General features: G+C 49.0%; 3 protein-coding genes across 3 annotated transcripts in view; 1 reads left to right on the top strand and 2 right to left on the bottom strand.

The window, feature by feature from the left end:
• LOC137356028 (serine racemase-like) overlaps positions 1-13,108 on the bottom strand; it is a 62,707-nt gene extending 49,599 nt beyond the window's left edge. The window contains exon 1 of the mRNA XM_068021739.1: positions 13,021-13,108. The gene's annotated coding sequence lies outside the window, so the exon portion shown is untranslated. The remainder of the gene's footprint in view (positions 1-13,020) is intronic.
• Positions 9,574-14,911, bottom strand: LOC137356027 (uncharacterized). The gene is made up of 2 exons (XM_068021736.1): positions 14,602-14,911; positions 9,574-13,563 (listed from the first exon to the last, which is right to left on the bottom strand). Exon 2 carries the CDS (start codon positions 13,549-13,551, stop codon positions 10,885-10,887), a length of 2,667 nt encoding a protein of 888 aa, XP_067877837.1. The 5' UTR covers positions 13,552-13,563; positions 14,602-14,911; the 3' UTR covers positions 9,574-10,884.
• A 177-nt stretch (positions 14,912-15,088) lies between these two features.
• LOC137356029 (RNA-binding protein 4B-like) lies at positions 15,089-23,133 on the top strand. The gene is made up of 3 exons (XM_068021742.1): positions 15,089-15,566; positions 17,798-18,290; positions 21,630-23,133. Exons 1-3 carry the CDS (start codon positions 15,236-15,238, stop codon positions 21,679-21,681), a joined length of 876 nt encoding a protein of 291 aa, XP_067877843.1. The 5' UTR covers positions 15,089-15,235; the 3' UTR covers positions 21,682-23,133.
• The last annotated feature ends 3,000 nt before the right edge of the window (positions 23,134-26,133 follow it).

The following is a 26,133-nucleotide window of genomic DNA, read 5'->3' as shown; positions in this document are numbered from 1 at the left end:
TCGGGGAGGATTTTAACTGCACCCTCGAGGTGGGGGATCGCTCCGGTCCCCAGCGCGGCCAAGCATCGGTGGAGAAGTTGAGGGGACTGATCAGCTCCCTTAACTTGGTGGACGTCTGGCGGAATCTCCATCCCGACTCCAGCGCCTTCACGTGGAGGTCTGGAGGAGGAGGGTCGCGAATCGACCGCCTCTACTTTTCACAGGCGTACGTCTCCCGCGTCTCGGCGGCCTCCATGTGGCTGGTGCCGTGCTCGGACCACCACCTGGTGTGGGCGGAGTTCACTCCGCTCCACACGCGGGCGGGGTCCGCGTACTGGCACTTTAACAACCGGCTGCTGGCGGACAAGCGATTTCGGGACTCGTTCTGTCGATTCTGGGCCGACTGGAGAAGGAAGCAGGGGGGGCTTCCCCTCCTTGAGGCTATGGTGGGATGTGGGCAAGACTCACATCCGCGTCTTCTGCCAGGAGTACGCGAAGGGGTCAACCGAGAGTTGAGAAGCCGAGATCGGGCGCTTTGAGAGGGCGGTGCTCGACTTGGAGTCCCGCCTCGGTCATGCCGTTGCGTTCCTGGCCCTGAGACTGCACACAAAGAGAAGAAGTGTGTGCTGAGGGACCTACAGCTCATAGGGTCCCGAGGCGCTTACGTGAGGTCGCGGATCCAGATCCTGGAAGATTTGGACCGCGCCTCACCCTTCTTCTACTCGCTGGAAAAATGGCGCCGGGTCTGTAAGGAGCTCATCGAGCTGCTGGCCGACGATGGATCCTCCATCACGGATCCAGAGGGAATGGGCTTCCTGGTCCGTACTTATGACAGTGCCTTGTTCTTTCTGGATCCGTCCAGCGAGGACGCGCGCAGAGTTTTGTGGGAATACCTGTCGAAGGTCAGCCCGGAGGGCACCAAAGGATTGGAGGCTCCGCTCACATTGGCGGAGCTGACTGGTGCCCTTCACCAGCTCTCGAGGGGGAAATCCCCGGGGCTGGATGGGCTGACGTGGAGTTCCTCAGGGCGTTCTGGGACGACCTGGGGGACGATTACGCGCGGGTCCTGGGGGAAAGCCTGGCGACCGGGGAGATGCCCCTCTCGTGGCACAGGGCGGTCATCGTCCTGCTGCCGAAGAGGGGCGAACGCCACCTGCTTAAGAACTGGCGTCCGGTCTCCCTCCTCAGCACGGATTATAAGATCTTTGCCCGGGCTATGTCTACCCGCCTGGGCTCCGAGCTGGCCCACATGATCCACCCCAACTAGGCCGGTCCACCCAGGACAATATCCCCTGGTTTGGGACCTGATCCATCTTTCCCAGATGACTGGTCTGTCCGTCACCTTTCTCTCCCTCGATCAGGAGAAGGCGTTCGACTGGGTGGATCACAAATATCCTTTCGGGACTCTGCGCACGTTTGGACTCAGACCGCATTTTGTAGCCCGGGTCCAACTTTTATACACCACTACAGTCTGGTTAATGGGTCCTTGACGGTGCCCCTTCGCTTTGGGAGAGGAGTGCGTCAGGGATGTCCCATTCCGGCCAATTATATACCATCTGCATTGAGCCATTCCTGTGCCTGCTTCGCAGGAGGTTCACGGGTTTGGCTCTGTGCGGGCCGGCCATGTGGGTCGTCCTCTCGGCTTACGCCGATGATGTGCTCCTCGCGGTCACAGATCCCGTTGACTTGCGGAGGATGTGCAAGTGCCAGCAGATCTTTTATGCCATGTCCTCCACAAGGATCAATTAGAAGAAATGTTCCAGTCTCCTGGTGGGTCAGTGGCAGCTGGACTCTCTGCCTGAGGAGTTAACAGTTTTTGCGTGGAGCACCATACACCTCCACTATCTGGGAGTCCACCTTAGCCCCACTGAGGAAGCCTGGCCGACAACTGGCAGGGGTTGGAGGCAAAAGTCACCACTTGGCTGGGGTGCTGGACAGGACTGCCCCTGAGTGCTTTCCTACAGGGGCCAAATGCTGGTCATAAACCAACTGATGGCCTCGATGCTGTGGTACCGGTTGGTCACTTTGGCCCAGCTCCCTCCATTTGCCACCAAGATCCAGAAGAAGCTCGTCGATTTCGTCTGGGGCAAGAGGAAACACAGGGTCTCCCGATTGAGGCGGGCAGCCAGTCGCTGGTGCGTGTCCGCACCCAGGCTGCGACTCTCTGCCTTTGGACCCTGCAGAGATACCTGTACGTCGAGTGTCCTCCCAGATGGTGTGCACTGGCGACGTATTTTTTCTGCCGGGGCACTGCCTTCAGGACGACATGCAGTTCCCAGCGGAGAACGTTAGCTGCTCCTGCACACTCTCCACTTCCTTGCCCTTGTCTGCCACCCGGACATGCCGTGGTGGTCCGTGTTGCCATCTGGCGGCAATGGGAAACCACGATGGAGGTCTCTCTATGCGGGATTCCTCCTCCTTTACATCAGGGACCTGGGGTGGATGGTGCTGCACAGGGCAGTTCCATGCAATAGACTGTTAAGCCGGTTCACAGACTCCGAGGCTGCCTTTAATTTCTGCAGCCTGGACGGGTCCGTGTTCCATGTATACATAGAATGTGCGAGGTTGCAGGCCCTGTTTGAGCATTTGAAGGGGCTGCTCCTCAAGTTTTGGCTGCACTTGAGCCCCATGCTCCTGATCTTTGGGCACCCGGTGCGGAGGGGCATAGGCCGGGAGGAGGATTTCCTCATCTGCTCCTAGGCCCGGATAAGGTGGCAATTCACAGGTCCAGGTTGCGGGCCAACGCCGGTGGGGTGAGGGGGGGGAGCGGTCCGTCCGCCCTGATTGCCTGCCCCTCTTCTGTGGTTACGTTCGTGCCTGGGTGTCCCTGGAGAAGGAGCATGCGGTGTCTTGAGGCCTTCCGCGACCGGTGGGCACCGCAGGGGCTGGAGTGCATCATCGATGCAGACAATGCTGTTTTAATTTGAGGTTTTGCTTTATTTATCTCTTTTTAATAAATTTATTTTAGAATGTATATAAAGGGGGCCTGGGAAATAAAGGGCAACTTATTAAAAAAAATGGCGTTAGATACAGAGTAAAGCTCCCTCTACACTGTCCCCATCAACCACACCCAAGGCAGGTACAGCATGGGGTTAGATACAGAGTAAAGCTCCCTCTACACTGTCCCCCATCAAACACTTCCAGGACAGGTACAGCATGGGGTTAGATACAGAGTAAAGCTCCCTCTACACTTTCCCCATCAACCACTCCCAGGACAGGTACAGCACGAGGTTAGATACAGAGCAAAGGGCAGTGGAAGCAGATTCAATGGTAACTTTCAAAAGGAAATAGGATAAATACTGGAAAAAGAGAATTTTGTAATGCTGTGAGGAAAGAAAAGGAGGATAGTGGGACTAATTGGATATTTCTTTCAAAGAGCTGGCACAGTAACGATGGGCTGAAGGGCCTCCTTCCGTACTGTATGATTCTGTGATCACCAAAAGAATTCAATGGGGCCATTCAGCGCCTCAAGCCTGTCCCATCATTCAATCAGATCGCAGCTGATCTGTATCTCAATTCCATCTACTCGCCTTGGTTTCAATACCCTTAATACCTGTGATATAGTGCCACACAACAGACTTGTGAGCAAACGTGTAGCTCATGGAATGAAAGGGACGGTAGCAACATGGATACAAAATTGGCTGAGTGACAGGAAACAGAGAGTAGCAGTTAATGGATGTTTTTCAGGCTGGAGGAAGGTTTGCAGTGGTGTGCCTTCGGGATCAGCGTTGTGACCCTTGCTTTTCCTGATATATATTATTGACCTAGACCTTGGTATACAGGGCACAATTTCAAAGTTTGCAGATGATATGAAACTTGGAAGCATTGTGAACTGTGAGGAGGAGAGTGTAGAACTTCAAAAGGACATAGACAAGTTGGTGGAATGGGCAGTCAGGTGGCAGATGAAGTTCAAAGCAGAGAAATGTGAAGTCATTCAGTTTGGTAGGAAGAACATGGAAAGACAATATAGAATAAAGGGTACAATTCTAAAGGGGGTGCAGGAGCAGAGGGACCTAGGTGTACATGTCATTGAAGTTAATAAACAGAGCAGTTAATAAAGCGTACAGTATCCTGGGCTTTATTAATAGGGGCATAGAGTACAAGAGCAAGGAAGTTATGTTGAACTTGTCATAGACACAAGTTCGGCCTCAGCTGGTGTATTGCGTCCAATTCTGGGAGCCATACTTTAGGAAGGATCTGAGGGAATTGGAGAGAGTGCAGAAAAGATTCACGAGAATGGTTCCAGGAATGAGGAATTTCAGTTATGAAGATAGATTGGAGAAGTTGGGACTGTTTTCCTGGAACAGAAGGATGAGGGGTCTGGACAGAGTAGATAGAGAGAAACACTCCCCACTCGTGAAAGGATCAAGAACGAGAGGGGCACAGATTTAAAGTATTTGGTAAGAGAAGCAAAAGTGACATGAGGAAAAACTTTTTCACGCAGCGAGTGGTTAAGATCTGGAATGCGCTGCCTGAGAATGCGGTGGAGGCAGGTTCAATTGCAGCATTCAAAGGGGAATTCGACAGTTATATGAAAAGGAAGAATGTGCAGGGTTACGGGGAGAAGGCTGGGGAATGGCACTAAGTGAATTGCTGTTTCAGAGAGCTGGTGCGGACACGATGGGCCGAATGGCCTCATTCTGCGCTGTAACGATTCTGTGAATAACCTGACTAAACAAAAATCTATCAATCTTGGTTTTGATGTTTTTAATTGACTCCCAGACTCAACAAATTTTGGGGAGAGTTTTCCAGATTTCCACTCCCCTTTGTGTGAAGAAGTGCTCCTTGAAATCAGCCCTGAATGACATCCCCCTCTCTTCTTCTAAATAGCCCCCACCCCCTCTCTTCTTCTAAATAGCAGAACAGGATCGGATTTGAACAGACGTGGGAATTGGGCAGACCGGCTGCAGATGAAATTCAAGGTAGAGTAATGCAAAGTGCTTCACATGGGGAGAAGTAATTCAGGAAGGAAATATTAATTAAATGGAAAACAAAAATACGTACAGAAGACAAGAGACCCGGGGTGGGGTGGTCGGGGGGAGGTGTTGGTCCTGACTGACAATAAATTGAAGCTATCGCCACAATCCTCAGTGGCAACGAGAGAAGGAAACCAGATGATGGAATGTATTAAAAGGGCAACATTGAGTCGAAATAGTGAATTAATCTGCCACTTTACAAATCATTGACCCTGACCACCATTAGATTAGAGTGTACAGTTCTGGTCACCACAGTACAAGAAGTATATTGTAATTATTGAACAGATAACGAGTAGCCAGAAATGATTGAGGGGTTGGCAGAGTTGGATTATGAGTGTTACGAAAGTGCCTCTGTGTTTTGTTAAATATATTTTTTGAGGATTCGTTTTTGAAAGAGTGAAGAAATGTTAAACTTTGGGGTTTTCAAAGGGGGTCGTGTAAAGGTCACTTGACTTCGAAAAAAATAGTCCCTGGAAATGTTTTTTAAAAGGGTCACTGAAAGGTCTTAGGAAAACCAAGCCTTTCCGGGAAACCACCTGACTTCCAGCTCAATAAACAACAGAGAACTCTGGACACCTGGAGAAGTTTACGAAGAAGTGACAGGTCAAGATTGATGGAGGTCAAAAGGTTGATCTCCTGTTGTCAGTTTTGCCTTTGAATTGTTTTGAGTTAGGGTTGGGATGTATAAAAAGGGAGAGAACTTCCAAGGAGAGAATAGAACTTCCAAGGAGAGAATTCCCAAGGAAGGAGAGAAAACCACAACCCAGCTCAGCTTTCCAGCAGCAGTCTAAAAGACCCTGAGAAGTCCACTGTGTCAACTCACCTCGTCTCCAGTCTTTGAAGAAAAGCCTGCTAAATTCTCAACGCTGCTTGAAAAGAACTGCTCTAAAAGATCCCAGTGACTCATCTATGTGTACAAGACTGTATGCCAGTTTTGGAACACAACATATCTCATCTGCTGTTTCTTCAAGAATGAGTAAGTGCCCAAGTGTTTTTTTGTTTGTAATAGAGCTCTAAAAACAAAAATCCCTTTATTATTCCGGTTCGGTGTATGTGTGTGTGTTCGGGGCTAAGGTAAAAAGGGAACTTTAATATTTCAATCTGTATGTTTATGCTTTACCTCATTACTTGTTAAAACTTGTTTTATAATAAACTGATAATTTTGGTGTTTATTAAAGAAACCTAGTTTGTGTGTTTTATTCTGGGATAAAAAGAGTCCACGATCGACCGTATTAGTCAGTGGGAAAAAATTTAAATATGTTATGACCTATGGAGAGGTGGGACTAGAATAAACAGCACACCCCTCCCACCTCAGTTGTAACATGAGGAGCAATTATGTAAATAATGTATGTTCTCACTGGGAAAGGGGTTGTGGGGTGATATAATTGTTGATTTTAGGATGGTAAAGAGACAGGATAATATAGGCCATGGTGAACTATTTCATCTTGTCCAGAACAGTTGAACCTGAGGGCATGGTCTGTGCTTGCGAGGAGGATTAATTATAAACGAACCCGCCGAAACATTATTTCAGTGAGCGCGTGATCAATCTATGGAGATGGTGGAAGCCTTTAGTTTTGAGTCACTGATTGCAAATTAGACACAATTCTTTTAGGAAATAACATTTCCAGGTGTATTATGAGTCATTTGAGACATGGCAGGCGTGAAGTGTAGTAAGGTTCGGGAGGAACAGGCAACTTTATATTTACGATTATCGTTGTATCACGCATCTGCCAGGTTGGCAGGTAGATGGGCCTTCTCGATGATCTTTATTTTCTAGCAATTCCCATGTTCCAGCATGCCCCCTAGTCAAATGGCGTAGTGGTAATATCACTGGACTAGTAATCCAGAGGTCCAGGCTAATGTCCCGCGGACACGGGCTCAAATCCCACCAGGGCAGCTGCTGGAATTGAAATTCAATTAAAAATCTGGAATTGTAAGCTGGTCCCAGTAATGGTGCTATGAAACTATCATTAATTGTCAGGGGAAACGCCATCTGGTTCCTTTAGGGGAGGAAATCTGCTGTCCTTTTCTGGTCTGGCCTACGTGTGACACCAGACCCACAGGAATGTAGCTGACTCTTAATTGCCCTCTGAAATGGCCTAGCAAGCTGCTCAGTTGCCAAGGGCAATTAGGGATGGGCAAAATATGCTGGCTTTGCCCATATCCCATGAAAGAATTTAAAGGAGGTCTCCCAGTTGCTGTTTGTTTCCTCCACATTTTCTCCCCTGGAGACGCTGACCCTTGCTGGTATCCAGTTCCATGGGCTGTCCTTTATGCCGAGTTTAAACATTGTTCACAGGCTTGGTTGTCATTGGCGGGAGCATCACAGCCGGGTCTCAAAAGTTCATGCATTTGCTGGTTGTGACACAAGAGCTTGGTTATTTCCCTTAGGTTCAGTCCTTTTCCGTTGCTGGACAGAATTCAGCCCTCATCAACAGCAAGACCTAGCATGAGTTGTGAATGTCCTACATTGCTGCTAATTGCTTTGCCTTTTAAAAAAAAAAGTTTCCACTCAAAACGGGACGGTAGTTATTAGACTGCAAAACATTTAATCTTCTTTATTCAACAAAAACCACAAGAACTCAAGTCCCTGGGGTCTGAAAGAGATGTGAGTGCACCTGAAGATTTGCAAGTACAGAAAGGTAACACAGATAAGTTTCACAATTCCGTTGTGACCCGCGTTCATGTTTCTTGTTCATTACCCTCAGGTTAATAACAGAACAAGGCAGCGACTGGAAAAAAAAATTGTAAAAGTTATTTTGAGTGATTTCTTTGGTCCTTGGTCGCTGTTTGCTGGTTGGTAGTTTTTGGACCTTCTTAGTTACTTGCTTGGTGGTTTTTCATCCTACTTGCCACTTGCTGATTGGTAGGTGCCCTGGCCGTTCCGTTGCTGTTTTATGAATGGCATCTGAGTCAGGCAATCGGGTAGTAGAAATGTGACACGTTATGTGATGGCCATGCACCAGTTACAAGGCAGAGATGCATGTGGATATAAGATACACCGTCACCCCAACAAGGTCTAATGCCCAGTCCTGCTCGTAAAGGCACTGCACAGTACCACTATATAAAAAAAAATACATGGAGACGACAAGATCCCGAGTTAGATACCAGACCTGTGCTTACTTAGCTGATCTTGGCCAGGACATCACAGCTGGCTTGAACACTCTTGAGGTACAGACGTAACAAATTAGACTCACAGCATGGGTGGAGGCCACTCAGCCCATCGTGCCTGTGCTAGCTCTATGGAAAAGCTATCCAATTAGTCCCACACCCCCTATGACCCTGCAATTCTTTTCCCCCCCTTCCAGTTTTATTTTAAATGGGGAAAAGAGTCCTTGCTCCTGGATGTTATCCAGTGACGGAGCAGCAGAGGAGGGAGAGAGCGGCCCAAAATGAATGCACCAAGCCTCCCATATCCTTAACGTGGATGAAATCAATCTGTGACAACCCCACCCCCGCCAGCCCTGCTCACAAGTAATGCAGATTTTCAAGAGCACAGCTATGAGTAGGACTTGTAGACAGTCTGTCCCTATTAGCACTGTGCCAGGCAGATGCGATACCTAAAATTGCTGAGGCAAGTCCCCACAACAGCCTTGTTCATAAGGGCCATGTGTGAGCACATGAAAGCAAGTCAGAAGTTCCCAGATGTGGTTTCGGGTCACCTCTCAGTCTTCTATCTTTTTAAGGGAAGAGAAAAGGCCCAGTCTATTCAGTCTTTCCTGAAAAGTTAAAGCCTCTAAGTACTGGTATCATCCATTTTGCACCTTCTCCAATGCCTCTATACCTCTTTTTTTTTAAATATGGAGACCAGAACTGTGCTTAGTATCAGAGACTAGAACCATATGCAGTATCGGACTGCACACAGTCTCCAGTGACTCTTGCTCGAATGTAACACGTGTGTGAGGAACCGGCTGCGGAAAACCCTGCCAGTAGCCAACTGATGCTGTGCGTTGCCTCATGTATGAAGAACCAGAAGCCAGACAGGCAGCACCTTCACACGGGAACGACCGATCAGAGATGAGTTGAAAGAAAAATATGTTCACAAGAGAAAACTTATGAACGGGCGAGCAAGAAATAAGGTTCAAAAAGTGCATTTAAACGTCAGTTTTTGGTGGTTTACACCACGTTAAAAGCAACTCATTGTGCGGTGATCATTACTATGTATGCAGGGCATATTTACTGCAGTTTCACGCTGGCCAAGTCGGTGATGCCCCTGATCTTGCAGGAACAGAAATGCTTTATCATTTAACTCACAATGTGTTATTCTGTTGGCAAGATGCAGCTGCGAACAAGGTTTAAATGTTAAGGAAGGGGAAACTTGGGTCATTCAGAGATTAAATTGTCTTTTCGGCCCAATAACTTCGCAAACTGGAACGTGACCGTGTTGATTTCAGGTTGACGCGGAGAAGCAAGTAACTGTTCAGGACTGTTTTGAGCCTCTGGTGATGTGTAACGCCTGACGTGTAGAAGCACGCATTGTACTGTGTAGGCCATTGAGACCATGTGTTGTTAAATAAACATAGTGCAATCTGATTTGATTTGTTTGGGCAGTGATTTTGCAGATTGAAAAATGTGCCCATTTCAGGCTTTAGGTCAATATTTAAGAGTGTGATAGCTGTGTGTTGAAATACCATTTAATATATTTAAAAAAAATACTAACAAATATTCAATGGCATTGCTCAAACAAGTCGAATCAGATGCCATTTTAAAAGAACAGGAGCGTTATACCATGTAATACAGAATTAATTGTTCTATAGGTCAAGTGGTAACATGTTGGATTGATAGTGCAAGTCTAACGTTGTTAAGTAAACACAGATTGGGCCAATTAGAGTTTAATTGCAGATTGGAACGCATTGATCAAGTTCTGGTTGTAGCCACGAACTTGCAGCTCCTCTTGAAGCGTCTGTAACAAACTACAATTTCTACAAGCAGGCGTGCAATTTCTAACAATGTGGATTTCTAGAAATAATTTATTACAGTGTACAAGTTTGACTTTGCTGGAACGCTTAGGCAAGAAATGAACACATCATTCCTGGCCCTTGGGATTTGAGACGGTTAACTCCCGCGATCGAAATTATGCAGGGACCAAATAGCCATAGAGAAATACAGGATCTTAGTAGAAGAGGGAATGGATTGGAGAGCATAGTTGATATGGCCAAAAGCATTTTGATTTAATTTGATCAGTCTTTTAAGTATGAATTTGGGTCTATTGTTTCTGACTTACTTTGAGTTGACAGCCACTGCTTCCATAGAGATAAGCACTGTAATGTTTAATTCATTCCATAAAGCTTTTGTGTGCAGTTGGTTAAATTGGATCCCATCAGTTTGGTGTTAAGAGGAACGGCATATATCAGATCTCGCTGAGAGCAGCAGGAATTGCGAGTGCCCCTTAGTGCCAAGGAATGATCAGGCAGGTCAAAACCACATGACAGTTTAAGATCCAGCCAAACCACACAATGCAGCGCAGTGGCGGCTTGCTGTGGACCCTGGGGGAGAAGGAGTTGGGGGGGCTGTTACACTCACCCAGTGCCCTCAGATCGGGAGTGGCAATCGCTGCCATTTGCCTTGAGCACAAGATCTTTGGTGTGCGTGGGAGGCAGCCTTCACTATGACAGATTGCACAAAAAGCGGGACAGCGAGAGGACAGAGCGAGGAAATAACACGCCGACAGAAAGGCAAGAAGATGTTACTGTAACCGGGTTTGGGGGTGGGGGGGGGGGGGGGGGGGCTGGTGGCTGGAAAACAAATCTTTATTTCTAAGCAGGATCAGTTCCTATGTTGTATGTAAACATAACAATCCTTGGTGTGACAAAATAACAGCTAAAACTCCAGAACGGTAACACAGTATACATACGAGAGGTGGAAAATCAACACGTGACTCTGGAAAGAAGTGGGGACAATTAGACACTACTGCTATTTAGTATTATTTTTACACCACAGGGGTGCAGGAACTGACAGCTCGCTTGGGAGGTACAGAATAGTGGGGAGCACGATCCAGCAAGTACATCCTCGGGTGAGCAGAGGCATAGACAGAGGGCTTGTGTGACAGACCAAATGGGGCACTCATTCCCAGGATGGGTTTATTTAACAGGCCAGGTCGGTTTGGGCTCTCTCGCAGAGCGAGAGTATTTAACAGGCTGGGTCGAACACTCTCTCCCAGGGTGGGTGAATTTAACAGGCCGGACCGGGCTCTCTCTCCGAGGGTCAGGGTATTTAACAGGCCGGACTGGGCTCTCTCTCCCAGGGTCGGGGTATTTAACAGGCCGGACTGGGCTCTCTTTCCCAGGGTGGGGGTTTTTAATAGGCCGGACTGAGCTATCTCTCCCAGGGTCGGGGTATTTAACAGGCCAGATTGGGCTCTCTTTCCCAGGATCGGGGTATTTAACAGGCCGGACTGGGCTCTCTTTCCCAGGGTGGGGGCTTTTAATAGGCCGGACTGGGCTCTCTCTCCCAGGGTCGGGGTATTTAACAGGCCGGACTGGTCTCTCTCTCCCAGGGTCGGGGTATTTAACAGGCTGGACTGGGCTCTCTCTCCTAGGGTGGGGGTTTTTAATAGGCCAGACTGGGCTCTCTCTCCCAGGGTGGGGGCATTTAACAGGCCAGACTGGGCTCTCTCTCCCAGGGTCGGGGTATTTAACAGGCCGAACCGGGCTCTCTCTGCCAGGGTGAGGGTATTTAACAGGCCGGATTGGGCTCTCTCTCTCAGGGTGGGGGTATTTAACAGGCCGGACTGGGCTCTCTCTCCCATTGTGGGGATATTTAATAGACTGGGTCGGACACTCTCTCCCAGAACGGGTGAATTTAACAGGCCGGACTGGGCTCTCTCTCTCAGGGTGGGGGTATTTAACAGGCCAGACTGGGCTCTCTCTCCCATTGTGGGGATATTTAATAGACTGGGTCGGACACTCTCTCCCAGAACGGGTGAATTTAACAGGCCGGACTGGGCTCTCTCTCTCAGGGTGGGGGTATTTAACAGGCCGGACTGGGCTCTCTCTCCCATTGTGGGGATATTTAATAGACTGGGTCGGACACTCTCTCCCAGAATGGGTGAATTTAACAGGCCGGACTGGACTCTCTCTCTCAGGGTGGGAATATTTAACAGGCCGGACTGGGCTCTCTCTCCCAGCGTGGGGATATTTAATAGACTGGGTCGGACACTCTCTCCCAGGATGGGTGTATTTAACAGGCTGGTTCGGACATTCTCTCCCTGGGTGGGGGTATTTAACAGGCCAGATTGGGCACTCTTTCCCAGGGTGTGTCTACTTAACAGGCCTGGTCGGATACTTTCTCCCAGGGTGGGGCTTTTTAACAGGCCGGATTGGACTCTCTCACCCAGGGTGGGTCTATTTAACAGGCCTGGTCGGACACTCACTCCCAGGGTGGGGCTTTTTAACAGGCCGAATTGGGCTATCTCATCCAGGGTGGGTCTATTTAACAGGCCTGGTCGGACACTCTCTCCCAGGGTGGGGCTTTTTAACAGGCCGGATTGGGCTATCTCATCCAGGGTGGGTCTATTTAACAGGCCTGGTCGGACACTCTCTCCCAGGGTGGGTCTATTTAACAGGCCTGGTCGGACACTCTCTCCCAGGGTGGGGCTTTTTAACAGGCCGGATTGGGCTATCTCATCCAGGGTGGGTCTACTTAACAGGCCTGGTCGGACACTCTCTCCCAGGGTGGGGCTTTTTAATAGGCCGGATTGGGCTATCTCATCCAGGGTGGGTCTATTTAACAGGCCTGGTTGGACATTGTCTCCCAGGGTGGGGCTTTTTAACAGGCCGGATTGGGCTCTCTTTCCCAGGGTGGGTCTATTTAACAGGCCTGGTCGGACACTCTCTCCCAGGGTGGGGCTTTTTAACAGGCCGGGCCAGGCTCCCTCTCCCAGTGCAGGTGTATTTAACAGGCTGGGTCGGACACACTCTCTCAGGGCAGGTGTATTTAACAGGCCGAATTGGGCTCTCTCTCCCAGGGTGGGGGTATTTAAAAGGCCGGATTGGGCTCTCTCTCCCAGGGTGGGGGTATTTAACAGGCCAGATTGAGCTCTCTCTCCCAAAGTGTGGGTATTTACCAGAGAGGTGCGGGCCCTTTTGCCGAAGGCCAGTTTATCCTGCGGCACCTTCCTCTTCATGGGTTTTCTGTTTTCCAGCTTTGGAGATGGAGGAAGACGGAAGCGATTGTACTGGGTCGTGCTTGGCCACCGGAGTGGGCTGTCCCCAGACGCACTGCAGACGGCTTTGGGCTGTGAGTGAAGCTGAGGCTCAGGCAGGAGCTTCCGCTGGAGTAGAAGCTGTGGCCGGGGAGGAAGCTGTTTGTAATAACTGACGTACTGCCTGGTAGCACTGTCATATCCACAATGCTGGCCATAGAGAGGGTAGCATGAAGTTTGGGGGCCATACCTATCTAGGGAATCATAAGGAGCCCAGAAGCATTCTATTGCCTGGTGGCTTGGTCTTCTGCCGTCCTGGCAATTTTCCACAGGACCACCGCCGGATTCTGGCTTGGCACTTGTCTTGGATGGCTGTACCCTAATCTTCCTTCCCTTAACGTCAGTGAGATCCATCTTGTTAATGGCTTTCAGTGCTTCCTCCTTGTGTTCCATGTGTACAAAGGCCTAAACTGAGAGAGAGGAGAAGGATTAATTAGTTACACACTGACCAGGTTTGATCCTTGATCTCTGCTGGTTTCTGACTAGTTTGGTACGGTAATCTTATGCTAAACCTTTATAAACTACGGGTCAGGTCTCAGCTGGAATACTGTGTCAAACTCTAGGCACCACATTTTAGAAAGGAGTTCAAGGCCTTGGAGAGGGCGTAGAGAAGATTTGCTAGAATGATACCAGGGATGAAGGAAATTATGTGGAGACACCAGACAGAGTGCAGCATAGATGTACCAGAATGATAGCTGGACTCCAAGAGAGATTACACCAGCCAGTTCTGATGAAAGGTCACAAACCTGAAACGTTAACTCTGCTTCTCTCCCCACAAATACTGTCTGACATGCTGAGTATTTCCAGCACTTTCTGTTTTTATTGTTGTGTAAAAATGCTTCTTTTGCCAATCTCCTTAAATGTCTGTCCTCTGGTTCTCAACCCTTCCGCCAATGGGAACAATTTCTTTCTATCTACTCTGCCTCAACGCATGATTTTGAAAACCTCTATCAAATTTCCTCTCGACCTTCTCTAAGAACAACTCCAGTATCTCCAGTCTATCCTCGTAACTGAAGTCGCTCAACCCTATTCTCATAAATCTTTTCTGCATTCTCTCCAAAGCCTTCACATCCTTCCTAAAGTGTGGCACCCAGAATTGGCACAATGCTTCAGTTGAGGCCGAACCAGTGTTAAAAGGTTCATCATAAAACTCCCTGTCTAAATACTAGGTCAATTGAAAATTTCAAAAGCAAGATCTCCCACGAAAGCAAAGGAGATGCTAGCTCAATCAATAAATAAGATTATTGCTAGCCAAGGGTATTAAGGAGTGTGGGGCTAAGGCGTGAGAATGGACTTAGGATACAGAATCGCCTTGCTTTCATTGAGTGGCAGAACAGCCGCCTCCTACAGAGTAATGGCGGCGGTTCGCGGCTACCCGTGACGTCACTGTGAAATCCTTCCACATGGCCACCTAAAGATGGGCGGAGCCAAGCGACATCTCACCTCTGACGACTTGCACCCAGTCACTCGGCCGAACACCCCGAAGCGGGCCTGAAGCACGTTGCTGCTGCTGTCCAGCGACACGTTGGCGATATAGATATATCTTTTTGGCGGCCTTGCTGCTACCTCCGGGGCTGGGCGTGGATAGCGCGCCCGGCGGTCTCCCCTGCACGCTAAGCCGGGCCTTTTGATCACATTCCCAGGCTCCCACCCCGCCTTCCGCCCGCTGCAGTCCGAGAGGCAACACAAAATGGCCGCCGCCCGCGCTGCCCATCCTGAGCGGCAGGTCGTGACACCAATCGGATCACGGGTCGGCCGAGCGCCAGCCAATCAGGGGGGGCTCGCATCCCGTCGCCAGGCGCCCGCCCCCCTCGGCCGGAAGTGGCGGAAGAGGGGCGTGCTTTGGCAAAGCCCGGATGCGACATTTGATTGGTTGTCCGTCTGAGGCGCCCTGACTCTGATTGGCCGGAACAGCTGTCAGTTAAAGAAAGACGGCCTCCTCCCCCCCCACCCGTTTTAACGAACGTTAGGATCGGCGCCATTTTGTGTAGACGGCGGCATAGTCGCCGTGAGGTGAGGAGGGGGAAAAACAGAGAGATAGCGATTTAAACCGACCGGCCAAAAACTGGGGGAAAAAATGAAGATCTTCGTGGGTAATATACCCAGCGAAGGCACGGTGGAGGAGCTGCGCACGCTGTTCGAGTACTACGGCACGGTGCGGGAGTGCGATATCATCCGGCACTACGGTTTCGTGCATATGGACAGCGCCGAGGAGGCGAGCCAGGCCATCGCGGCGCTCAACCAGTATGAGCTGCACGGCAAGAAGCTCAACGTGGCCGAGTCGCGGCCCCGGCCGGCCGCCGTCACCAAGGTCTACGTCGGCAACCTGGCGCCTGGCTGCACCAACCAGGAGTTGAGGGCCAAGTTCGAGGAGTACGGCCGGGTGGTGGAGTGCGACATCGTCAAAGGTGAGGCGGCGCGGGGGGGGGGGCTTTCCCAGTGACGTCACGGCGTCACGCAGGCGGTGCCATTGCACGTCGGAGGCCATTCAGCACCTCCAGGCAGGAGGCCATTCAGCCCCTCCGGTCTGTTTCTATATCGGAACCAGAGGAGGCCATTCAGCCCCTCCGGTCTGTTTCTATATCGGAACCAGAGGAGGCCATTCAGCCCCTCCGGTCTGTTTCTATATCGGAACCAGAGGAGGCCATTCAGCCCCTCCGGTCTGTTTCTATATCGGAACCAGAGGAGGCCATTCAGCCCCTCCGGTCTGTTTCTATATCGGAACCAGAGGAGGCCATTCAGCCCCTCCGGTCTGTTTCTATATCGGAACCAGAGGCGGCCATTCAGCCCCTCCGGTCTGTTTCCGATAAACAAGAGGAGGCCATTCAGCCCCTCCAGTCTGATTCTATATTGGTACCACAGGAGATTGTCCAGCCCTTCCAGTCTACTGTTTATAGCAGTGTTTCTTACACATCAGCCCTGAACAACCCAGTGCTGTTTGAAGGTTAGACCCCCGTCCCCCGTTCTGGATTCCTCCACCAGAGGAAATTGTTTTTCTCTATTTACCCTCGCAAATCCGTTTAGTTTAGTTTAGTTTAGAGATACAGCATTGAAACAGGCCCTTCGGCCCACCGAGTCTGTGCTGACCATCAACCACCCATTTTATACGAATCCTACACTAATCCCATATTCCTACCGCATCCCCACCTGTCCCTGTATTTCCCTGCCACCTACCTATACTAGGGGCAATTTATAATGGCCAATTTACCTATCAACCTGCAAGTCTTTTGGCTTGTGGGAGGAAACCGGAGCACCCGGAGAAAACCCACACAGACACAGGGAGAACTTGCAAACTCCACACAGGCAGCACCCAGAATTGAACCCGGGTCGCTGGAGCTGTGAGGCTGCGGTGCTAACCACTGCGCCACTGTGCCGTTAATCATCTTAAAACAGTTCAAATTCAGTTTTCAGTGCTTGATGGCCAGTATAGACATGATGGGCCGAAGGGCCTGTTTCAGTGTTGTATAACTCTAAAAGGTTCACCCTTAAACTTCCAAACTCATGCCTCATTGTAATTTAATGCTTTTAGCCCCAGCACAGTAAGATCCCACAATAATGTGATAATGACCAGTGAATCCATTTTAATGATGTTGGTTGACAGATAAGTATTGGCCGGGACACTGGGGAGACATCCCATACTCTTCAAAATAGTGGCCGTGTCTCTTATAAGGCCACCTAATGGGGCCTCCGTTTTTAATGTCCCATCTGAAGAGGCATCGCCTCGCTCAGTGCTGCACTGGAATGAGGCTATGGAGAGACAAACCAGAATGTAAATGCTTGGGGCGTGGGACACCAAAGTGAGAAATTGGAGAGGGAGTGAAAAGGTTTCAAATGAAATAAAACACTGGTGAAGCCCAGTTGGTCTACCAGTTTGAGGAGAAAGTTCTGTCTTCCCTGTGTCTCTTTTCCCCTCCCCAAATCCACCGTCCTAGCCATCCTGATAATATTGAAGTGTTTTATATTTGTGGGAGCTGTTTAGAGACCTATATCTCATAGAGGTAAATCCCTGTGTTTTGCATTTGAACCTTTGTTGTCAAACATTTTACTTCGTGTTCTGATGGCACTAACTCTCGCAGATCTGTCACTAAATAGCAGAACCCAATCCTGTGTGTGCACGCGCACACACACTTTCCAATGATTGGGGTGCAGGGGGGGTGGAGAACTCCACTGTAAACGCTTTTACTTTGCTTCCGACTATTTCTGCCTTTTTTTTGTTTTGAAGTTGCTAACCGCAAACCTACATAGCTGAAGCCAGGTGATTGGGATCAAGTGTTTTGTTGGCAAAAGTGTTATACAGTTGATCAACTGTGTCCTTTTTTACAGGACAGGCTGCAGAAAGAAATGGTGCTACCGCAACCGAAGTGAATTCCACTGTGTGGAATTACATAGTATTTGCAGCAGAGAAATGGGCCATTCGGTCCAACAGGTTCAAGCCAGTGTTTATGCTCCACATGAGCCTCCACTCACCCTCGAGAATATTCTTTATTCCCTTCTCCCTTGGACCTATCGATCTTCCCCTAAAATGTCGACAGGCACCATGTTAAAAGGTGTTAAGTGTGACTCCTTTCCGATAGTGTGCTGGCACCTGTGCTGTAAGTAAGATTTGGTTAACATGAACTCTATTCTTCTCGCTTTGCAGATTACGCCTTTGTGCACATGGAGAAGGAGGAAGATGCAGTCCAAGCAATTACCAACCTGGACGAGAAGGAATTCAATGGGAACAGGCTCAGGGTCCAGCTCTCCCGGTCGACCTACGGGAAATCTGGCGGGCAGCGGGATGTGTGCCAGCGCTGTGGAAGGCAGGGCCACCAAGCGAGAGATTGCCACTCCGCGCGTTACAATCAGTATAGCCAGTACCAGTTCCCGACTCAATATTACCCCTCTTACTATTCGTATTACGATTACGACTATGGTCACGCCTCCTATTACGACTATTATGAAGATTACCAGACCGCGGCTCCCGCAGCAAGTTACATGGCGCTCAATTATGTGAGGGAGAGGAGCCCTAACCGCCTAAGCACATCAGCAGCAGCAGCGGCCAACAGCTGCACTCTGTACGAGCGCACCCGTCTCTCACCGCTCACTGTGCCAAAATATCAGAACGAGAAATTCATAGACGATAGCATCAGTAGGTATGTATCCATTACAGACAAAAACCCGGGGAGTGAGGGGGGCTGCCAGGCTTCTCGATTAGGGGCAGGGGAGGAAAGTTCAACCTCGCCTGCGATTAATTTAACTTGTCTCTCCACTCCCACATGGAATTCAGAGACGCCCGTTGAAGACTCTTCCCTTGGCAGTGCCCTGGTTTCCGAGCAATAATGCCAGCTGAGGAATGCTGTGGGCTCCGCAGTAAGTAACGCAGATCCAAATGCTGGCATGGAGCGGTATACGTTGTGTCGGGGAAGAGGTCAAACGCCAAGTCTCCTTATCCTCTAGCCATGGGTGTTTTTGCTTTTTTACTTTTGAATGTGTTTTAATAATTTGACCAGATCCTTTCATGTTTGTGCAATTCGGGGACGCATGCCTGGTTGTTGTCGGATTTCGGGGAATAATTGTGGGCCAGTTCAGTCGAACTGCGGGGGAATAGCCAGCAGCTCTTGTGTAGCTTCTTGAATCATTTAAGCCGAGGTGGTGTCTGGAGAGAGTGATGTGAGCTGTGTAATATAAAGGCAGTACTTCTGTGAGGCATTGGTGTACAAATTTTGATACCCTTCCAGCGAACTCCTTTCTTGGGAGTTGCTGGACTCAAGACCATCTCGTTTCCTCTCAACCATCCTGAAGCAATGATACAAAGAGTTGTTGACTAATTATAGCAATCAATTTCTATCAGTCTACTACAAACCCAGACACGATGTGAGGAAAACCCCCAGTGGTGGAGAACTTTGGGATGTCAAAGCTTCAGAGAGGGTGTAGAACAGATTTACTCAAATGCTATCAGGGATGACCGACTTCGGGTCGGACCAGAGAACTGGGATTGTTCTCCTTGGAGCAGAGGAGGTTAAAGAGAGATTTGATAGAGGTGTTCAAAATCATGAAGGGTTTTGACAGTAAATACGACAGGACTGACTGGATAACTGATCAGATAATGGCACAGGCACGATGGACCGAATGGCCTGCTAAATGATTTTATGATGGTGTGGTTGTTTCATCGCATGTCCTGAATGAGCTTTGCTTTTTGCGAAGTATTTGTATTATGAAGGACTGGACATGATTGCTTAGAGACCCCCATCTGGTTTTTATCACAAGCGTCTCAACTGCAGAAGGGATTTTGTCAGAGCCGCTAGAGTGGAATTAGACATGTTCCTAATTCCAGAGATTCGTGGAGACCTCACCTTGTTTTCTGCCCTTGTTAGAAGCATCACCTCCTTAATATGTCTTCTGCTAACCCAAAAGTCTTGTGAGATGACAGCAAGTTTCAGAAGAGCTGATAGACTTAAGAAAACTCTCTGAAGCGTAACAGATGAGTGACTGTATAATTTGCCATGACTGCGGCAGTCAACAGTAAAACCCTAGACAGCAGCACTGTCTCGATGCCTTCAGTGAAATGAAATGGGGAGTGTGTGAAATCTTTTGCTCTCTGCCTGCGTGAACTCAAATGATATAGTTCTGGACCAACTTACCAAAGGCGGGTTGCATCTAGATGTGAAAAGACAAGATAAGTCTTGGTGTGGGGGCCCCTTGTTAATTCTGCAAAGCCAAAGTCTAATCCATTGCAGTACCTTGTCTCGCTGATCAGTTCTAAAACGTGTGACTACCTCAGAGAATCTCATACAGACTATTATTTTTGCAGAAAATGTCTGTTCCCCTGGGTGGGTTGCTCCTGAACTTTGGCCTCATTTGAAAATGGTTGGTTTTTTTTTGACCTTCCATTTACCCTTGGTTTCACTCTTTGGGATCTTGCCATGAGCTACCCGGCTATATATATATTTTTGGCTGTGTTTAAAAGATCAGGATATTCTGTTCTTTTACAAAATAGTTAGAAGCACGAAGACCTTTCCCAAGTACAAGTTACTAAAGAAAGTGCAAACTTTGCAGCTTTGAGGGACTCGATCATGTTAGGTGTGGGTGAGCTGTTAATGAAGAGGATGAGAGGTTTCTGGGGGCAGGTACCTTCCCTAACGAGGAATCTGCTTGCCATTTGTGGTATCAGATTGGCCCACACAATGGCACTGTGAACAGTTGTGACTTCCTTCATCATTCTGCTTCGAATGATGAAGGGAGGTAACATCAGTGAGCTTGTTTCTGTAACTGGCGCACCTCCTGGGGCTGAGTGCAGCAGTTGTTGTTCCAGTGTTCAAATAATATCTTTTGTATCAGGTGCTTCTTTATCCCCCATCTCCCAGATGGGTTTTGTGTATTGTGTCAGGAACCTGTCTGCCTTAACTACCCCTGTCCACTCCAGGATGTTGCAGCCGAGCATCCTCCATGATCAAATCCATTCGCTTGCAAAGCTGCTTGCTTACGTACCCCTCCTCCTAACCGCCTGTCCGCAAACACAATTCTCAGTACACGGGTGTGTGACGCACTTGGATTTCCCCAAGGTATGATCGATAAAATAGGGGAACGGCCCATCAGCTTCATTCATTCTCCCCAACCCCCTGAACCACACGCCACTCGCAGACTGAGAGCAGGCAGGTGATTTTGTACCCAGGCCTCTGCCACTGCTGGCGTACCCTTCGCTTGTCAGCACAACACAGGGGGCCTGGGTTTGTTCCTCTCCACTGACCGACATCTCTTCCTCACGTGCGCTCAGCAAGTTGAGCATCCCACTTCCTGTCGTCTTCACTGTACAACCACACCACTTGTTACATTATTAAAGGTCGCAAGACAGTTTAATAGGATTGTGAATTAATGATGGGGTTCGCTCAGTGCTTATAGCTGGGTAAAATAGATCCGAGTGCTTCTCAGCCAATTAAGTATTTATGAGGTGTGAACGCCTGCAGCGTGGGGATAGATGGCAGATGGGTTATACACAGCAAGCTCCCTGCTTTGTGGACCCAAATCCTGGTTGTAGCCTGTGGGGAGGCAGCTGGACAGAATGGTGCTGGGATGTCCGTTATCTCTCTCTCCAGGTTTTCCAGGTGAAAGTATGTGTGCCGCAGCCTTTTGGCTGTTTAATCAAAGCAGGTGGAGGGATGAAGAGCTGATGGATAATTTACCTTCTGAAATAAGTGGGCTTCTGAATGACTGACTGGGTGGGTGGGTGGGTGAGCTCCATAATCAATGTCGCTTTCAGCTACTGGAAAACAAGGCCCCCGGTACAGTCACATAACCTGATCAAATACCATACTTAAAATTTCTCATTTCGATGGCGGGAGGCACATTTTAAAACATAAAACTCACCCCCCACCCTGCCCCCGTCGTCTGAAGCCCTGCCACATCTGGTTCCGGCCTGGCTCCCTCTCAGTGAATGCATGAGAGACTTTCCTTTCCGCCCACCCTGTATTGACATGATGTGCTTTTTCTCTTAGGTATGATCAGTTCGACTACGATAATTCCACCGAAACCCGCTATGCCCAATGAACCGACGATTTCCTCTTCCTCCTCCTCCGCCGCCGCCGTCCGACCAGAAGTTTGCTCTCTCCAGACGAATACACGACCCGCTCAATCGCGGCACGACAGCGCGTGGCATTTAACAAAATATATATCTCTCAAAAAAAAATAATAATCTCTGCAGCTCAGCCTTGTGATCTGTAGGTTCTGCAAACACTCTTAACGCTCTCTTTCTCACTGATGATTGTGATCAGATGCGACTCACCAGAATTTTTTTTTTGTTTCTTTCCCGAACACTTACCTTCCCCACTTCCCACCAATCCCCACCCCTTCCCTCCCCTCTCCCCCCCCCCCCCCCCCCTCCGAAAAAACCAACGAACCTCCCTTCGTACAAGTCCTGCTAATCGCCTCACCAAACGCAAGTGCTTTCTCCATGTGGCAAAGGCCACCTTAACACTGACGTTCTCCCGCACGACGCTGCCTTTTAAAGGGGGGAAGCCTGTTCTGATTTGCCTTGCAGTCCCTCGAGAGAGAGAGAGAGAGAGCAGCGGTTGTAATTACTCCTGCAGTCTCTGGTCATCCCTCACGACTTGAGTGCAGGCTGCTTCTCGGGGGCTGGCCGTCTTGTGAAGGGCCCAGTTCACACGAGTGCAGAGCTCGAGGGATGGTGCAGGGGCATCGAGGCATTTGCCCCGCTGCTGTGTCGCTCCTCCTGCCTCTGCAAAGCGGCAGCCCTCGAGGTATTAAAAAAACAGCAGCTAGAGACGGCTGAGGCGCGTGGTACAGTTTCAGGGATTGTACAGTGAAGCGGAACAGACTCCCACCTTTTAAATTATCCTCGCCCTTAACTATGCCGCCGCAAATAATTAAAAACGAATTAAAAGCTGCTTTTCAGTCTCCCTGCCTCAGTTGGGTGCTGCATTCCTACGCTTGCCGACGCTGCTCAGCTACTGGCTGCTGAGGGACGCACAAGAACGGATGATCCACCTTCTGCACTTGTGCTTTTATTTTGGTCCTTTATCTTCCTGCAGCCTCGGCTCTGCTCAGTGTGGTGGTGGCACAGTCGCAGAGTGCGTAACCCGTACATTACTGGCCAGGTTTAGAGATAACAGTTCGTACCGCCTGACTTCCCTGAGAAACAGGCCCGTCCCCTTTTACTGCTAAAAGCGACGTGCTGTGACCAGTGCCATCGCACTGACACAAAAGGGAAAGCTGGTGAGGTTACAGCTGTCGGTGCCACTGCAGGTTGCGCACCGAGAGGAAGCCAGGGTGGAAAGTTGGTTGGCTTCCAGAATATTTCCATGTCTGGCTGCTGGATTTGCTGCGAGAGGGCACAGTGTACCTTTTCCAGATGGAGTGAGAGTGTGTGTGTGTTTATCTGTGGGTATGTGTGCATTTTATATGAAGACCATGGCAAAACTGCAAACAAAGCTGTACTCAATACTTTTTAATCTGGTAGGTAGGGTGCACTACTCACGTGCACGCACCTATTTGCGTTCATGTGCTAGAGCTTTGGTAGAGGGAGCTGCGTCTTGCAAAATGTGTAGCTCCCCTGGTGATCCAGTCTGTAAATGTACCATGCGGTTTGCCGCTGAGCCGTACAGAGCAGGAGGCTCGACACTCATGCCCTGGTCTATGATGAGTGCTCTGTGGGAGGGGACTGCATCCCTGCCTGCGGAGGGACCAGGTCTGGCAGAACTCCAGCACCCGCTGGCTAGCTGCTGACTCCTGAAGCCGATGCGTTTTGCAGGTAGTGAGGATAAATTCTAGTTGCAACGCCCTCCCCATGGTCGAACTGCTGGTCAACATTGAATATACCACACTTTAAAGCATGACCATCTGGTGTGTTGCTGATGGGGAGCTGTCATCTGTGGGACTGTGCCTTCGGTAGGATGGATGGTGAGAGAGAAAGAGCAAATAAAGGTTTTCTTTAGGCTGGGGGAGGGATAGGATAGGAGAGGAATGGGATTGGGGGAGGTGAGTTTACACGTCTGGTGTTACATAAAACAAAAATGAGGCTCATTTAATTTACTTGTAGTATGACAAATAATTTAGTAGTTTATGTAATAATTGCCTACACTAGAGAACCAGTGTCTGAAATTAAAGAGTTGGAAGGGGGTGGGGAGGGGTGTTTGTAACGTAACGTGTAGCTGAGATTCAATAAAACTAATCTGAATTACCTTCTTTGTGTGTGTCTGGATGTTTGCACTTGTCAAATGTTGTCATACAACTGTGTTCCCTTCCCCAGGGGCCCAGACAATCTGGTTCTCAAACCCCATTCACCTAAGTCCTGTTGTGCCCATTTTTCTTCTTCAAACTCGCTAGTCTGACATGTTTGAAATGCATAGCTGTTGAGGTCTGATCTTGTTGTTAGCCAGGGTGTCAGCCTTGCTATCTCTTGCCTCTCAGTCGGAAGGCTGTGGGTTCAAGACCCACTCCAGAGACTTGGACGCAAAATCTCGGTTGAAGCTGCAGTGCAGTGCTGAGGGAGCACTGCGGGTCTTTCAGATGGGACCCTGTCTGCCCTCTCTGGTGGATGTATAACATCCATACTTAGCCCTCAATCACCGAGACATCTAGTCATTATCACATTGCTGTTTGGGGGATCTTGCTGTGCACAAATTGGCTGCTACATTACAACGCTGACCACACTAGCTGTAAGGTATTTTGGGACATCCTGATTTGGTGATGTGCGCTGTATAAATGCGGACACCATAAATTAAGGTGAGTAACATTGATACACCACATCACTGGGTGCAGGCATCTGACCTGAGGCATAGAATTAATGATGGAGACATTTAAAGAAAAGGTCAGCTGTGATGTTTGTGTACAGTTGGCAGTGCCTGACTCAAAATCATGATGGAGGTGGGGGCTGTATCAGCAAGAACGAGATTGGGGAAAGTCATATATTAATAAACAGGCACCCTATTTTTTTTTTTGGTGGGATTTGGGCATTACTAGCTCGGCCAGCATTTATTGCCCTTGCCATTTCAAGAAGCAACCACATTGCTGGAGTCACAGGTAAAGACGACAGCAGACTTCCCTCTCTAAAGGGCATTAACAACAATGATTTCATGGTCATCATTAGACTAGCTTTTTAAATTCCAGATTTATTCATTCAAATTTTGCCATCTACCGTGGTGGGATTTGAACTCGTGTCCCCAGAGCATTAAACTGGGCCATGAATTAGTTCAGTGTCATTACCACTTTCCCATAGCGATAGTTACCTCCTATTTTCTTTGATTCCTGTGTCCGTTGCCACAGGAGACCAATTTTAAAATATATATACATGTACGCTAATAAATCTGTCGAGGGACTTTTCTGAGTGAGGATAACTTTTACAATAGCAATGCTCTCAGCCCAAGTATGATGGCAGAAAGTGTTAGAGGAAGTCAGCATGACACAAATCTAAGAGTAAAGGCAGAGAGTGAGAGTAGATAAAATGGGATATTAAATGTTACAGGGAGTGAGTAGGATTAGGTTGGGTGGGCTTTAAAGGGTTTGGAAAGTGAACGGGAGAGTGGGATTAGATTTTGTGGGATATTAAAGGGTATGAGGTGGGAGAGGGATTGAATTTGGGATATTAAAATATATGGGGATAGAGTAGGATTAGACTTGGGATATTAAAATATATGGGATAGATTGGGATTAGACTGGGTGGGATGCTAAAGGATGAGGGGGAGAGTGGGATTAGACTGGGTGGGATATGAAAGGGTGCGGGGAGTGAGCTGGAGAGTGGGATTAGACTGGGTGGGATATTAAAGGGTGCAGGGATTGAGGGGGAGAGTGGGATTAGACTGGGTGGGATATTAAAGGGGGAGAGTGGGATTAGACTGGGTGGGATATGAAAGGGTGCGGGGAATGAGCTGGAGAGTGGGATTAGACTGGGTGGGATATTAAAGGGTGCAGGGATTGAGGGGGAGAATGGGATTAGACTGGGTGGGATATTAAAGGGTGAGGGGAGAGTGGGATTAGACTGGGTGGGATATTAAAGGGTGAGGGGGAGAGTGGGATTAGACTGGGTGGGATATGAAAGTGTGCGGGGAGTGAGCTGGAGAGTGGGATTAGACTGGGTGGGATATTAAAGGGTGTGAGAAGGAGAGTGGGATTAGACTGGGTGGGATATTAAAGGGCGTGGGGAATGAGAGGGAGAGTAGGATTAGACTGGGTGGGATATTAAAGGGTGTGGGGAGTGAGCTGGAGAGTGATTAGACTGGGTGGGATATTAAAGGGTGAGGGGATTGAGGGGGAGAGTGGGATTAGACTGGGTGGGATATTAAAGGGTGTGGGGAGTGAGCTGGAGAGCGGGTTTAGACTGGGTGGGATATGAAAGGGTATGGGGAGTGAGGGGCAGAGTGGGATTAGACTGGGTGGGATATGAAAGGGTGTGGGGAGTGAGGGGGAGAGTGGGATTAGACTGGGTGGGATATTAAAGGGTGCGGGGAGTGAGGAGGAGAGTGTGATTAGACTGGGTGGGATATT

Source organism: Heterodontus francisci, chromosome 44 (genome assembly GCF_036365525.1).
Source record: "Heterodontus francisci isolate sHetFra1 chromosome 44, sHetFra1.hap1, whole genome shotgun sequence".
Classification (NCBI taxonomy): domain Eukaryota; kingdom Metazoa; phylum Chordata; class Chondrichthyes; order Heterodontiformes; family Heterodontidae; genus Heterodontus; species Heterodontus francisci.
The sequence above is the reverse complement of the archived record's forward strand: the minus strand, read 5'-3'. Positions and strand labels throughout refer to the sequence as shown.